At 39.7% G+C, this 16884-nt stretch overlaps 1 protein-coding gene across 1 annotated transcript; it reads right to left on the bottom strand.

The window, feature by feature from the left end:
• Positions 1-1502: 1502 nt before the first annotated feature.
• Positions 1503-2482, bottom strand: LOC143846025 (uncharacterized). The gene has a single exon (XM_077354433.1). The coding sequence runs from the start codon at positions 2115-2117 to the stop codon at positions 1716-1718; it is 402 nt and encodes a 133-aa protein (XP_077210548.1). The 5' UTR covers positions 2118-2482; the 3' UTR covers positions 1503-1715.
• Between the last annotated feature and the right edge of the window lie 14402 nt (positions 2483-16884).

A 16884-nucleotide genomic window follows, 5' to 3' on the forward strand; every position in this document is an offset into this window, starting at 1 on the left:
ACCTGGATTCTAAAATCGGCGTATCCAAACGGCCCCTTAATTTATTCCTCTATTTTGTTTTGCCACATTAACGGCATCGTCAAGGATGTCCCAAGTAGAGAAATGCTTTTTTTGGTAACTCTATGGTGTTTGGCAGCCAACTTAGCTTCACAATCCCTAGAGACTACGAGACAAGATTCAAAGCTAATTATTGCTTGTCTGGTGATGTGGCACCATGTTTCCAAATTATACGTAGGGTTGCATAAAAAACCGGCCAAACCGATAAACCGAACCGAATCGAACCAGGCCTTTCGGTTTGGTTCGGTTCGGTTTTTCTAGGCATTGTTCGGTCACGGTTAAGACTTTTACCGAACCGATCCCATTAGTTCGATTGACGGTTTTTGAGTTTTAATCCGAAAATGAACCGAACCGATGGGAAACTATAGACACCCCATTTTGGCCACCCCTTGTAGATGCCCATTTTTGCCGCCCCCCCCCCCCCCCCCCCCACCAACTCAAAATTGCACCTCCTTTCTTTTGTCTTCTTATTAGAAGGCATTTTTGCCATTTTGGGTAGTCTAGGTGTATCAACCCTTGATATAAATGCAACATAAAAACCTCATTTCAGGGATAAAACGTGAAACGAACCAAACCGAATTGGTCCAAATCGGTTCAGTTACGGTTTGGATTTTCATTTTCTCCAAACCGATGGGATCGGTTATATTAAAAAAAACCTCCCTTAACCGAACCGGACTGAACCGTGTGCAGCCCTACTTATACCTTCCTTGCCATCCTCCTCAAGAAATGACGAATTTGTCTAGTCGAATTTTCCATTCTCTCTTTCTCTCTTCCCTCTCTCTCTTCTCTTTCTATATATTGGTAATGACACTCTTACGAGATTGGCAACCAAACACTACTCATCACTATTCTAGCAGATAAATCCTATGTAGATCAAACATTACAAATGTTTGTATCCTGCCTGACTTGGAGTTGAACTTGTAAAAGGAGCGCGCTAACTTTGAATCAATTCCAAAATTAATTCTCCATTATCGATTCGTGTCATCATGCACATGCACACAACATGCATATCTACAAAAAAACTCATAAACGAGCAACCCATGCATGCCCTTGAAATAATGACCTCTTCTCTCCTACATCTAATATAAGAAATACTTACAATTTTCTAATCAACTAATTGTGGAGAGAGATTTTCATCACACTTCGTTCACACTTCATGCTATTGTCTCCTCATCAACGTCTTTCTAAACAAAACCATCATTTGATATTCATGATCTAGCTAGCATAACATGTTTTAACTACTCTACAAAAACCTTTGTTAGTTAGAATGAGTCATACGAACAAAACCCATTTGAGAAAAGTCACCTAAATCGTTTTACTTTGAAGATTCATCACCCATTATTTTGTAACAGCATCATCTCCATGCTCCCATACATACTATTATATAAAACATTATCAGAGAGAGAGAGAGAGAGAGAGAGAGAGAGAGAGAGAGAGAGATCAAATAAAAGCAACCAAAAATCATTTTCGACTCTATGTTTAAACTGGGAAAATGGGGTCGATGTGATATTATATATCTAAAGCTATGAAAATAGAAACAAACATAAAGCAGTCCTGTTTCTTTCTACCATTCTTTTCTTCTTCCAAAACTCGAGATTCATGCACCATGAAACTTCCATCCAATGGCTCCTCGCCACGTGTCCCATCAGTTCCAGATTTCACATTTGAAGCCAGCGAGCCAGCTGCGTCGGATTTACGACGCCATTAACGTGGGCCCCATCGTTCTTCAAGAGGTGGGCCACGTCAGCATAAGCAAGCGGCTTGATAATCGGCGCGGCTGGATCGGCTCGTTGAGTGTGGTGGCTGGTTTTCTTTGACTCGGCTACGATTGGCGCGGCTTCGGCTCGAGCCGTGTCCCATCTCTGGCCGAAGAGGGTCCCTCCTGTCAAAAACTCGTGGGCTAGGTAGCCGGCTAGGAGCTGGTTGTTAGTCTCATCGGCGGCTTGATCGGCTTGGGCTGGAGTCGGCTTCCTAGACGGCTTGAGCCCGTTAAAAGCGTCTCGTTCTTTCCGTTTCCTTGACGCCCCCGGCGTCAAAACTTGACGGGGGTTGTTAGACATCGCATTCGGTAATCACGCTTTAAAAATGTGCCACGTCAACAACCTCAAAAACGCATTTCTTTACTTTTTCCGAAAATACCCACGAGAAACAAAAGATGATAAAAGGGTATTAAAGTAAAAGAGGAAAAGAAAGAAAGGCTGAGAAGAGGGATTTTTGGATGTCGGTGAAATTGGATCGAGAAGGTAGATGGCCGGAATCTGACCGGAAGAAGGCATGTAAGGACGTGTTCCGACGGAACGCCGGTGCCGGAGAACGGCGATGAAAGAGGGGTTTGAGGTTTTTAAGAGGAGAGAGAAAAATGGGTTTGGGGGTTTTTAGAGAGAGAGAGAGAGAGATTTGTAGAATGGGAGCAGAGATGATATTAAGGACGGGTTTCAGATTTTATAGAGGATGGCATTCTATGAGTACCCCTGTTGTTGCAGAATATATCGAAATTACCCTTGCCCACATAAATGACTATAGTTACAAGTAATCCTTTCCCCTGTGGGTGTCAAAGGGCCCACACGGTCCGATGGATCCAAAGAATCCATGTTATAGGCTGTAGGCACCACAATTGGGTCTGAAAGTGTCCTTTGGGTCTATGTCCTACGGTTCAAAATTATCTTGTATTTTGTAATGTGAACGCAGACGCGCCCTCCATTCGAATGGAGGGTGCTAATACTCTGGGACAGCCCCGTACTAGTCTTTTACATTAGAAGAGGTTGTCCCTAGTAAAAAAGAGGGTGAATATATCATTTCCCTATTTAAAAGCGTGAGATTTTTCATATCATGTGTGCAACATGGAGTCCATCTATTTTAGGGGTTCAACTTGGGTAGGGCTCAACCCAAACCCGGTTCAAACCCATTTTGGCTCTAGTTCGGTTGGCATTTTTTTTTTGTCTGCGTGGGAAAAGCCAAACCGATTTAATTTTGGGTTGGGTTAGGGTTGAGGCCTTGGACAACTCGATCCGATTCGAACCTGACGACCGTCCTCTAATTTTTATTGTGAATTTTTAGGGGTTTGCCTTTTTTTTTTTTAATTATATTTTTCTATTTTGCCCTTCGCCAATCCAACCCGGCCCAATTTGCAAAAAATAAATAAATAAAATCCCAAGTTAGATGGGTCGGGTTAGGGTTGACCATCCTCGACCCGAGGCTCTAGTTGGGACGAATTAAGGGTTGAGGTAATGCTATCTGGGGTTGGGCAAGGGCTGGTTGGCCTCAACCCGACCCAACCCAACCTGAGTTGCACCCATAATTATTTTGTATATCTGAGCTCGAGTGCAGAAAAAGGGGTGGGCCACATTTGGGGAGGGGGGGGGGGATTCAAAGCATTCATTTGATGGGCCCTTTCATGGATAGGGTGTCCACAAAAAATCAGCTCCATAGTATGTCCATTTGTGGGGCAAAAAAGGACAGATTTGTGGACAAACAATATCTGTCCATTTTTTACCCCACAAATGGACACCCTAACATGGTCTAATAGAGCTGATTTTTTGTACCCCCCCCCCCAACCCTATCCATGATGGGGCCTGTCAAATTAATGCTTAGGATCACCCCCCAATGGGGCCCCACCCCCCTTTCCAGCACTCGAGCTCAGGAACCCTTTTCTCATTTAAAATAACAAATAATATTTTATTTTTTTACACTTTTCGTTTTGATTACTATTCCCCTATCCTTGTCAAGATCTTCCCATTTCTCTCACTTGGAAAAGATCCTATCGTAAGAGATCCGAACGGATCACGACAATAGACATTGTAGGATAGGATCCACTTCGGGCTGCAGGATCCATTATTGACCTAGACTCTCATTTTGGAAGCGATTATGTCACTTTTTAACTTTCTAAGGTCGCTAATTTCCGTCTCGTAAAAGAAACGCCAACATATCAAAAGTTTATTAGTTGACCACAATGACCGCTGCATTGACCATTATACCCTCAACTCTTTGTTGATGTCGAACATAGTATTTTACCCAGAGGCTTCATTACAGCCGTAGATAGCTTTTGATACTTTGTAGCATTTTAAGGGTATTTTAGTAAACTAGTATGTCGAAACTCATTTCTGAATTTTAAACAGAGGTAGGTCCCGTGTCATTAAAAACGAAAAGTTTTTTTTCCTCTTGGAGGTTAATTTCGGGTAATTGATGGATTACGAAGGGCAGTATCGTTATTTGGCTATGAGCGTGTACGAAGGGGAAGAGATAGAGATGCGTAAGTATTTAGCAAGGGTAAGTATTTCGCGTTTAGTAGTTCGTAATAACCCTTTTATTTTCTATGAAACTTCTAGGGACCGTGGCAGAAAGACTTTCGCGGGCCGGCTGACTGTTGCATGAGAAAGTAGCCACCTCATGAATAAGGGGGTATTTCAATAATCCTTTTTCTTATGCATTTTAGAGGCTCTAAACCATGTGGGTTTGTCTAATGATATTCTTCAAGATAGGGTTGGGCATGTCGCTTAATGGTTGAGGGTTTGCATTTCAACCATGAGGTTTGATTCTAGCTTGCATTTCAAACTTGAGGTTTGATTCTAGGCTTGATTGCACATGCGTGTCTTATTGTGTGTTACCTGAAAGTCGATCATAGAAGGTTTTATATGATGTGTGCCCATGAAGTCCAGTATTTTTCAGAAAGTACAGTGGGGGATCACTTCTTAGGATGATCCAAACCGCTCATTTGATGGGCCATGTAAATAGGCCGTATTGATGGTGCCCAAAATCCTACTGCTCGAACTAGCCCAGTGGAGCTTGTGATTACACTCACAGAAAATGCGTCGGTGGGCCCGAAGTTGTGGCTCTGGACGGCCACTTTGACACAAGTTAGAGATGGACAACACAGACGAAAAGGACGATGAGAAGGGGTGAGAGCCATAGCAAGTTACCAGCAAGATAAGGAGATTGAATCAGATCGTCCCTATTTGAGTGTGTGGATGCCATTTTATAGGAGAGGAGACCCACGATGCCAGTCGTGCCCTTGATTCTGCCCACATGGGGCGGAATGGGCGGCGGCGGTTACAATTGTGGGGGCGTGATTCCCTGAATACCCAGGCGAAGTTGGGGGGATGGCGGTCTGGGCGGGAACCTTTGATTCCTCTCTCTGACATGGGAGGCAGGTTTTGTGTAACGGTCAACCGGATTCCTCGCTTGGTTGCGGGATTTCCACGGTCGTGTCTTGTTTTCCAGAGGGTCAGTACCGACAATACGAGATGTAGCTTCCTTGTGGTGTGGCGCGGATTTGTGGGAGAGTTGCATTGGCTTTGGTGGCTCCGTTGCATGTGATTATGACAGGCGTGTTTTATATTTGGGGTTGGTGTTAGGGTTGGTACCGGATATACCGATTTTACCTCCAACACGTACCCCATAAATAAACTTGATCAACAGAATGATTCTAGCCGTCCAGTCCGCAGAGATTTCTATAATGTGAAGCCCCTTGATCTGAGGGTTAGGATACTCGTATGTAGATGATCAGTTCATGGGTAACCCTATTTACATTGTGTCCCATCAAATGAACAGTTTGGAACAACCTAAGAAGTGGGCCCCACTACATTTTATGCAAAATTTTGGACTTCAGCAGCACAGCTCATATAAAATCTCTGATCATAGATCCCTTCCATAGCTTTTGCCTTAAGTGCTTTTTATCGAGTTGCTTTGTAAAATCTTTGTTTATAAACTTTAAGATAGGAATAAAAGAAAAAATATAAAAAAACAAGAGGAATGCTAGACTCACAGGAGCCCTTGCACAATAACAGGGAAAGGGCGCCCTCATTGGTCAAAACTGCTTTATGGCAGTCATGACCGTGATTTTCTGTGCATCCTAAATTGGTTGTGACCAATGAGGGCGCCCTTTTCCTGTATTTTTGCAAGGACTCCTGTGAGTCTAGCATTCCTCAAAAAACAAAGAGATTTTATATTAAAGTCAATATCTAGCTCATAGTTAGCAAAACGTGATTAGGCAAAAAAATAGGACAGGGAAAATTAGAGTTTAATACGGTATTGGCTCAAAAAAATGTAGTAAAAAAAAAACATAAAAACACAAAAAAAAAAAGCATCTAAAATTTTGTCATTGTTACGCCCAAAATCAGTAACAGATAAGGCAGTGACAATGGAGCTGATCTGGCGAGTCCAAGTTGCTAAACTGATTAAAGGATTGTGTCATGCACAGGAGAGCACAAGTCAGAAGACCAACCCGGAGTCGTAGCTCCGGATGGGCCCTTCGACACTCAAGTCAGTAATGAGCACAAAAAGGGGAAACCAAAGGTAATGGTGATTCTTTTAGATTCGGTCCCTTACCTTTGAGCCTTATGAGGCCTTTTATAGTGGAGTGTTGGGTATTGGATTAGCCTCTTGCCCTTGGGACAGGTGTCTGCCTATTAGTAGATCAAACTTTACCCTTTCCTTCATGCCCTTGGACAGGTGCAAGATTTGGTTGGGCAAGGTTTACACTTGATCTTTTCTTTTTTAGGCTGTGATGACCCTATTACCCCTTGTTGGGTGATGAGCATGTGGGCTTGCCTTGGTGCCACATGTTGATCTATGAATATGGGATCTTTTTGATCCCATCAGTCATGAGCAAAATATAGTGGGGGTAGAGAAAAACGCATTTAATACATTTAAAATGCATTTTAAACGCGTTTAAAATGTTTTCCTAAAAAAAGAAAAGAAAAGGAAAAATAGAGTTTTTTTAATGTAAAAGTTTAAAACGGAGTTTTAGACGGCCAACAATTAAAACATGTTTTTTTCTCCCTAAAAAAACGCCGTTTAAAATGGAGTTTTGCTAACTGTGTTCTAGATCAGAGAACTTATATGGTGCCCAACTGTGAAAACGTAAAGGGCGGAGAGAGAGAGAGAGAGCCATCTCTCCCTTGATTTTTAATCCAAGAGAAAGCCCCATTTTTTACTTTTCCTTTGTTCAAAAACCAAGGCAGCAGGTTTTGTCTCCTTCCGCCCTTCACATTTATCAGAGTCGGGCATTATATAATTTCTCTTTAATTCAATATTAAAAACAAATTTTTGGATCCCACAGGAGCGCATACTGAAATCACCTAACTATTGATCTTGTAAAGCATCTTAGGGGGACCCCTGGTCTAGACTCCATGCAAAATGGAGATCTAATGCATCAAAATGGACTACAAAAATCAACGGTTTATCTTTAATTACGAGAACTCAACATGGAGCTTGTTTAACCGATAAATTGCTGGAAATCTTGAAACAAAGGTTAGAAGTTTTCTAATCAAGATGTTTGGGCAGATATCAGAGCAAGGGGTGCCAATATTAATTTCCATAACCGAACAAATTATTCTACATTGTACAGTAAAAAGGGCTGTCCTGCTAAAAATCTCCGAATAATTGGAAAAATGTTGAAAAAATCCTAACTTTTTATCCCATTAAAACTTCTAAATTCCCAAATAATTCAAAAACTCTCGAACTTGAAAAAAATTCTAAATTTTTATCCCATTAGAACTTTAAAAATCCCAAATAATTCAAAAATCTCATACATTTCTGTTTAAATGCCAAAATTCCAAATTAAGTAAGTCGTTTTTCAAATTAAACATTAATTTCTCATAAATTGTTTGAAAATCTTGTGAGAAATACAAAACTAATTAATGAAAAAGAATATAAAAAGGGATTTGATAGGTACAGAAGGCATTTCGTTGATCGTCCCATCCTAATCTAATCAAGATGTTTGGGCAGATATCAACCTTTCACATTTCTTGAACGGCTGAGATTAATCCCACTAAATAACCATGGTTTTTAATCTCATCCCTTCACAAAATGGTAAAAGGGTTGATTTTTAGGTGGGCTATTTTTTTTTTTTTTTTTTTGAAAGTTAAGTGGGGATTGAACCTCCATCCTCAGAGTTGAAGAACAAAGTCTAATCCAATTAAGCTAGAGACTCAACCACTCTGTGATTAGAACCCACATACTCAGTAGCTTTAAAATTAAGCCTGTTGTAATTCAATTCGCAAAATGCTATGCCCAATTAATCAGAAAAGTTATAACAAAAAAATAACTTCATTTATTTATTATTATCAACTTCCAAAGAGACATAAGATATGACATGGAGGAAGAGCTTAGAGATCGAAGTTGAGAAGGTAAATCATTTGTCCCGGCAGCAACATTTCGGACCCTCACCAAAATCCACGCATACGCCACCACCCAAGAAACCCTGATCAACGCAAATCACATAGCATTGTGAGTCGCCACTGCAGCCAGCTGGATCTACGCAGTGGTCTTTTGCTTCAACCTTCTCAACTGCATGCACACGTTACAAAAAAATTGAGAAACCTGAACTTTTATAGATTAAATAATGAGCTCGAGAGAGAGAGAGAGAGAGGAGAAGAAGAAGAAGAAGAAGAAGAAGAAGAAGAAGAAGAAGAAGAAGAAGTGGGTTACCTGAAATGGAAGTTGTGATGAAAAGTACGAGCATGAGGGCAACAAAGAGTCGCTTCATTAATCCGAAGGAAGCCATTTTGTCTGTACCAATGGTGATCTCTAACAGCTTGATGATTCAAGGTGAATGAGGAGGGTGTTGGTATTGAGCCATTTTTACAGCAAGGATGGGGTTAAAGCCTTCTAACTATCCTTTATGATTTTGTTTTGTGAATATTAAAAACATTCCCATTATTAGAAAGCTACGGGAATGGCAATATATTCCTTAGATATTATTAAATTTTATTAATTGCCTAATCTAGCTAGTATCCTAATCTAAACTACTTGCCTAATCTAGCTAGTAGTCTAATCTAACCAAAATCCTCTCATCTAATCCAATATTTTAGATCCAATGGTTAGATCTAGATCTGATAATTTCTAACATGCCAATCTATATACGTTTAATTACAATCAAATGTCCCCAATTAACAACAATAAAATTGTGAAATACCCCACATATCCCCATATGAAAAATTCGTTTTAAGAGGAGGGCACAATTGTCAAAACTTAAATTTAAGATTAGGGCTTCCTAATCTCTAGCATGGTTTTAAATTTCGGATTTCGGTCAAGACCGACACCGAAACTTACCAAATTTTGGCCGAAATTTTGGCAATTTTTGGCAAAATTTGGAAAAAATATTAATTTTTATTCCTTTACCGAATTTGAATTTTGGTAATTCCGACCCAAAAAACTGACATTTCATGGTTACCCCTTAAATTTCGGCCGAAACCGAAATTTAAAATATTGATCTCTAGTATATGTACTAATCTCCAACTGTTTTTCTCCAAATGAAATCCTAAACTAAGAGAGAGAAAAGAGAGAATGGAGAAAGAGAAAAGGAAGAAGAGGAAGAAGAAGAGGAGAATATAGGCGGAGGGAGTTATGATCCCTGGAGATCATTATAGACCTTGGGGAGATCAATCCAGGGTAAAAAGCATGTTGGAGATACAATATCACAAAGATACGTATTATTCCTAGGGCTTTGTCCCTTTCTCTTGATGTCAGGTCTTCGAGCCGAAATCTCTCGTTGACACTTAAAATGCTTTTAAAATTATAAAAATCATATAATAGCTAGATTGGTCCTGGAAAGACTTCTCTCCAAACTGCTACTAGGGAAGGAATAGAGAGATTGGATCTTAGAGTGGAAATCTCTCTTCGATCATTGATTTTGAAAACAAGCAATTGGGTGGATCCTTAAAACTCTCTCATTGCTCTCAAACTGCTGGGAACAGTGAATGGGTCAGATCCTCGAGTCAGAAATTTCTCATTGACCATTTGCTTTTTGAAAAACTTGAAAGGATAACAAAGTGGGTTATCAAAGAATTCTTCTCCTTCGCTAAGCTGCGAATCAAGTCCTTAGATGTGGAAATCCTCACAAATGAAACATTTTGAAAACATGTTACTCTTCTTGGAGAAAATGCCGGGTCCTGGGATGTGGAATTCCTCACCGAATCAATTTCGAAAACATATTCACCCTGCTGGGGAATAGAAAATTTAAAACATGAGGTGTTTTTCGAAATATCTTTAAAATTTTTATTATACTATTTTACAAAAATACCATTAAAAATTTCAAATTTTAAAAATCATTTCAAGGTACTTTAGTAAAAATAAGTCATATGCATTTTTTACACTAATCCAACTGTCAGTATTTTGTCATTCTTGCTCGCCCTTGCCCTCACACCTGAGAGAGAGAGAGAGAGAGAGAGAGAGAGAGAGAGAGAGAGAGAGAGAGAGAGAGAGACAGCCTCATATGTTTGTACTTTGCGAAGTAAGGTTGTTTCACCTCCGCGGGGACTAAGTATGGCGCCTAGTTATCAGTCTTTCACCTTTTTGTGAGCAGGTGAGATTATTCACATTAAAAAATCTGGTTTTTAATCTCATCCCTTCACAAAAAAAGGTGAAAGGTTGAATTCTAGGCGAGGCAAGTTTTTTCTTTTTCAGTTAAAGTTGGGATCGAACCTCCATCTTCAGAGTTGAAGAACATGCAAAGTCTTATACAAATTAAGCTAGAGACTCAACCCCTCGGTGATTAGTACCCACATGCCAAGTAGCTTTAAAATTAGGGAAATAATTTAAGCACAATCATGTTTCGATAATAGTTGCTAAATCATCTGTCATATATGCTTAATCAGATTTTACTATTTTTATAAAGCTGTCAGAAGCCTCTGGAAACTGGCTACAGCATATGGGACAAGAAGAGTTTGTGCATGTAATGAATGGTTGTGCCTGTATCGTTGTCCTAAAACTAAGGCTGTTAGCCTGTAACAAAAACACTTTATTTAATTTTTATTTATCAACTTCCAAAGAGACAAAAGAGATGATAACATGGAGGAAGAGCATAGAGATTGAAGTTAAGGTACATCAACCGTCCCGGCAACAACAATTCACAAACCTACCAGCTGCCTCACATTGGCCACCACCCTGGAAACCCCTTTTAAGGCACTCCGCAGAGCAATTTATGCCTTCGTAACAGTTTTCTATGCAGTGAGTCCCTGTTGCTTCAACCTTCTCAACTGCATGCACACATTACACAAAATATATATATGAGAAACCTAAATTGTTATAGATTTATGGGTTTTGCTAACAAGTGCCCTTAGGGCACCCGTTAAGGTGCTTTGGGAATGAGCTCCATACAGAGAGAGAGAGAGAGAGAGAGAGAGAGAGAGAGAGAGAGAGAGAGAGAGAGAGAGAGAGAGAGAGAGAGAGAGAGAGAAGTGGGTTACCAGAAATGGAAGTTGTGATGAAAAGTATGAGCATAAGGGCAGCAAAGAGTCGCTTCAGTAATCCGAAAGAAGCCATTCTGCAGTGTCAATGGCGACCTCAAACAGCTTGATGATTCAATGTCAGAGTAAGGAGGGTGTTGGTATTGAGCCATTTTTATAGCAAGGATGGGGTTGAAGCTTTTTGATTTTTTGTTTGCCCTATCCTTCGAGATTTTGTTCTTTACGTATTAGAAACGTTGCCATTATTAGACAGCTAATGACAATATATTTCTTGGATATTGTTACAACCTGAAAAGATTAGACTAATTGCCTAATCTAGCTAGTATCCTAATCTAAACTACTTGCCTAATCTGGCTAGTAGTCTAATCTAACCAAACTCCTCTCAATCTAATCCAATAGTTTAGAATTTAGATCCAACGGTCAGATCTACTAGATCTAATATTTTCTAACATGCCAATCTGTATAAGTTTGATTACAATCAAATGTCCCCAATTGATAACAATAAACTTGTGAAATTTCCTAGATATCCCCATATGAGCTTAAGGGCAACAAAGTGTTGCTTCATAAATCCTAAGGATGGGGCTGAAGCATTTTGATTTTTCTTTCTATCCTTTGCGATTTTGTTGTTTACTTGCATTGCTAAAATTAGACAGCCACGCAAATGACAACATTGAAACCCACTATCTCAACATTGACCTGGATATAATTCGGATGAGATCTACCTATATATATATATATATATATATATATATATATATATATATATATATATATATATATATGAGAAAAGTGTTTCTGCGCAGCTGCGCAGTGGGTTAAAAACCCTCCCATTGGTTCGTATAGCGGGCCCACCTTTGCGGGTCCACAAAAATCGACCAATGGGGGCCTTAATAAGCCCCTTATGCGTAAGGAGTTCCCTGCGCAGAAACACTTTCCTCTATATATATATATATATATATATATATATATATATATATATAGAGAGAGAGAGAGAGAGAGAGAGAGAGAGAGAGAGAGAGAGAGAGAGATGTAGCTACACATACGTGTAGCTAACTTAGCTACACCGACGGGTTAAAATACAGTGGGCCCCACATTGTTTGGGTGATGCAAACCATTCATTTAATGGGCCCTCACATAGATAGGGTGTGCCCAAAAGATCAGCTCCATAGGATCATCCCAACCCTATGATTTGTAGAAGCAAAAATGGACGTGTAAAAACCTTCACAAATCTGTCCATTTTTGCCTCCACAGTTTGAAGGGTTGGGATCATCCAATGGAGCTGATTTTTTGGGCACACCCTATCAATGTGAGGGCCTATCAAATGAATGGTTTGGATCACCCAAACAATGTGGGCTCACTGTATTTTAAGCCGTCGGTGTAGCTAAGTTAGCTACACTTAACTCTATATATATATATATATATGTGTGTGTGTGTGTGTGTGTGTGTGTGTGTTTTTGGGTGCATGTATTGTCAATGAAAAAATAGGCAAGAGGATGCCAATACGGATGTCTAGCAATTTGTATACTTAGAATAAAGAAATCACGTGTATAGCAAGCAATTAACAAAAACCAGTATGACAGTCCTAAATCTGACTTTATTATACTATTTTACAAAAATACCTTCACCTTTTTTTCTAATTTAAAGTATCATTTGAAGGCACTTTAGTAAAAATATGCCGGGAAGTGATATATCCGCATATTTCTATTTTACTTAGGCCAACCAGCTCTAGTGTATATACGACTGCAGAGGGGCTGATGTATTTCATGTGATTAGGATTCAACAGGCCTCCTGTCCCATGTAAAGAAAATGTGTGAATTTAAACATTTCCCAAATAAGTCACTTGCATTTTTTGTAAGGAATCTAACCGGGTAGAATTCGCCCCAAAAAGCTAGTTGTTAGAGGGAGGGTGCCCATTCCCTTATAACCCATCCCCATCCATTTAACTTTACCGATGTGGGACTATTTGCTTTTGCGTGGAACCCCAACAATCTCCCCCTCCACGCAGAAGCAACGTGGACAATCTTGCCCCTCCACACGGTGGTAACGTGGGAACCACGAGATTCTACACCTGGGTTTCTGAGATCTTCCCTGAGGGACATTCCGGCCCTCATAGGCAAACCGGGGTTACCACACCCTGAGCTCTGATACCATTTGTAGGGAATCTAATAGGGTAAAACTCGCCCCTAAAAGCTAGCTGTTAGAGGGAGGGTGCCCATTCCCTTATAACCCATCCCCATCCATTTCACTTTACCGATGTAGGACTATTTGCTTTTGGGTGGAACCCCAACATTTTTTTATAATATACTTATCTTCCGTATTTTGTTATTCCTTCTCCCCTAAGCCTCACCTCTCTCTCTCTCTCTCTCTCTCTCTCTCTCTCTCTCTCTCTCCCCCGAGATTGAAACCTCTTATATATATTCGTGAAGTAAGGTTTTTTTCACATGGGTGGTGACTAGATATAAGCCTTTCCCCTTTCGTGAACGGACGAGATTAATCCCACTAAAATAATATGGTTTTTAATCTCATCCCTTCACCAAAAAAGGGTAAGGGGTTTGGCATGTAACTTAATGGTTGATGCTTTGTTCCTCAAACACTAGGTCACATGCTCGATCCCAGCTTACCGACCAAAAAGGGTGAAAGGATTGATTTTTACGTGAGGTATATATATATATATATATTTTTGAAAGTTAAGTGGGGATGGAACCTCCATCCTCAGAGTTGAAGAACAAAGTATTATCCAATTAAGCTAGAGACTCAACCCCTCGGTGAATAGTACGCCTAGTAACTTTAAAATTAAGGCTGTTATAATTCACAAAATGCTTTGTTCAATCGATTAGAAAAGTTCTAACCGAAACCACTTCTATTTAGTTTTTTTATCAACTTCCAAAGAGACAAAAGAGATACGATAACATGGAGGAAGAGCTTAGAGAAGTTGAGTAGGAAAATCAATACTGCCCTCAACAACAAGCCAATTCCTTAACACCCAGAAGATAAGGAAAGCAAAAGCCAAAACTCGAGATACCCTTAGCAACGCACTCCACAGCGCACCGGTCGTCGGTACTACAGCCGGGTGTGCAGCGATCTTTTAGTGGCTGAGCTGTATGCACACACGTTAAAAAAAACTCATGGCTCTCTAATACAACTTAAGGATGGTGTATGACAGGATCACTGGATAATTGCTAACTTCCTAAACTGAAATCCCTACTTAAAGAAATGCCTTAAAGCTCCCTTCTCTTTCTTCTTTATAGAAACTGATGTTTGTTAGATGGGCTAGGACTTCTATCATGATGGAAACAAGGCTCTACATAATAGAAAGGAACTATGCTATTAACATGTTCGTACAAGATAAAGATCTACAAATATCAACGGTTCAGCTTTTGTTTGAGGAAGCTCTAAAACAAAGACCTAGGATCAACTGATCAAGGTCTTCTCAAGGCCATTTGGCCGGACTAATGGTTGTCTGATGAACCCACTTATACGGTCCCATGATGTGGTCTACGCGGGCCATATGCAAGTGTCTGTTAGGATAGAGCTTAACAGCAGCCATCTTTTTAAGCATTTTACTAAGCTCCATCTTTATTTATACTTTGCTAATTAGCATTAGTCCGCTGTTATAATTCATAAAAACTCTACGAAAAATCAATCAATAAGCATAGGGGTGTCAACGGATCCACTTTGGGTCGGATCCACCTATGTCACACTCACGATCCATTCAAATTCCTTATCGGTAGGGTCGGAGTCGGATTGTTCTTTGGATCCTACTTTCCATGTCATGATCACGATCCATTTTAATTCGGACCGTCCATCGGAGTGTCCTATTATGTCCCACTAAGCTAAGTAAACATTTTTTTTTTTTTTTTAAAGAGTAAGAATGGCAGTCCACTATTAGTGTGTCTCTATGCATTTTCTTCAACTAAATTAAAATTTTATCTATATTTAATCTATGTGTAAAATAATGCTTGTAAACAATAAAACTTATCAAAATTACATACACGAATAAAATGTATAACTATTATCAAAGAATAAACTACCCTAAAATACCTCTTTCTTTTCCTTCGTGAAAGTATGAAATGAAACGACTGAAATGAGTGAAATCGCATTCCCATCCGATTCAGAGAGATTTTGACCAAAATACCCTTCATAGAAAGGTTAGCATTAACAAAATTTGGAAGGTATTTTTGCAAAACATTTCGGATCGTGACTATCCAATAGGCATCTGTGGCGTGCCCATACCCAATCCGAATTTTTTCGGATCCAAGATTTGATGATCCAAAATATACCCATGGATCCTATTCATATGTTTAGAATATCCCATTCATTAACGTTCGATTCGGACGATCCATCGGACCGTCTGGATCCATTGACACCCCTAAATAAGCATAAATTAACCAGTAGATGATTTTATTTAATTTTTAATGGTAACTTTCAAGGAGACAAAAGTTAAGATAACATGAAGAGCTTCGAGACTGTGAGTGGGTAAATCAAAAGTCCTGGCAACAACAATACACACCCCAACCAAACGCCACACAGTGACCACTAAAAAAGTCCTTATTAATACACTCCCAACGGCAATCTGCGGGGGTGCCAGTACAGTCACCTATGCAATGAGGCTCTTTTCCTTCAACGTTCTCAACTGCATGCACACGATGCAAAACATATATGTGAGAAGCTTAAAATGTTATATATGTAGTAATGAGCCCAAGAGGGTAGGAGGAGAAGAAGTGGGTTACCTGAAATGGAAATTGTGATGAAAAGTATGAGCATTAGGGCAACAAAGAGTCGCTTCATTAATCCGAAGGAGGCCATTTTTCAGTCTCAGTGGCAGTTTCAAACAACCTAATGATTCAAGTTGAGTGAGGAGAGTGTTAGCATTGAGCCAATTTTATAGTGAAGGATGGGGTTGCAATAATGCCAATCTAGGATTGCATAGAGATTCATTAGTATTTTACTCTAAACTATTGTATCATATCACATTATTCAATAGAAACAACGGCCACCACAAACGTAAGCTGATTTCTACCAATATCTTGATATCGACATTGATCCGAAACAAGTTGCCTCTTAATGGTTGATTTACCATTTCACATTGAGACTAGTTTATAGTGAGTACAATTTCTAATTATGCTGTGATCTTGGAGAATAGGACTTGCAATTTGAAGGGCTGAAACGTTTTGCATGACATGGTGTTGCTAAAAAAACATATTGAATTAGAATGCAACAGCCTACATTAGAGCATTTTACGGTGGATTTCACGATAAGACATTGACGCCACTTTCCATCTCAAAGAAGACAACACATAGGAGGGGTGATCCTAACTAGGGGTGGACATGGTTCGGTTCGGTTTGGTTTTGGGCTCAACCCAGAACCGAACCATATATAATCGGTTCCCTGAAATTGGAACCAGAACCGAACCTTATATGTATGGAACCGAACCGAACCAGAACCATATATAATCGGTTCGGTTCGGTTCTGTTCTGGGTTTACCGAACCTTCACCAATGACCCTATTTATATATGAATAATGAATTACACTTGGTTATTCTGTTCAACATGGGACAAAGACAATGTGGGCTCCCTCGTGGTGATATAGGAGATCTCACTTACTCTATACCTTGTGGTGATATAGAATAAGGCCATGTTTG

Source organism: Tasmannia lanceolata, unplaced genomic scaffold (genome assembly GCF_043159265.1).
Source record: "Tasmannia lanceolata isolate RefF3 unplaced genomic scaffold, GAP_Taslan_0.1 ptg000015l, whole genome shotgun sequence".
Classification (NCBI taxonomy): domain Eukaryota; kingdom Viridiplantae; phylum Streptophyta; class Magnoliopsida; order Canellales; family Winteraceae; genus Tasmannia; species Tasmannia lanceolata.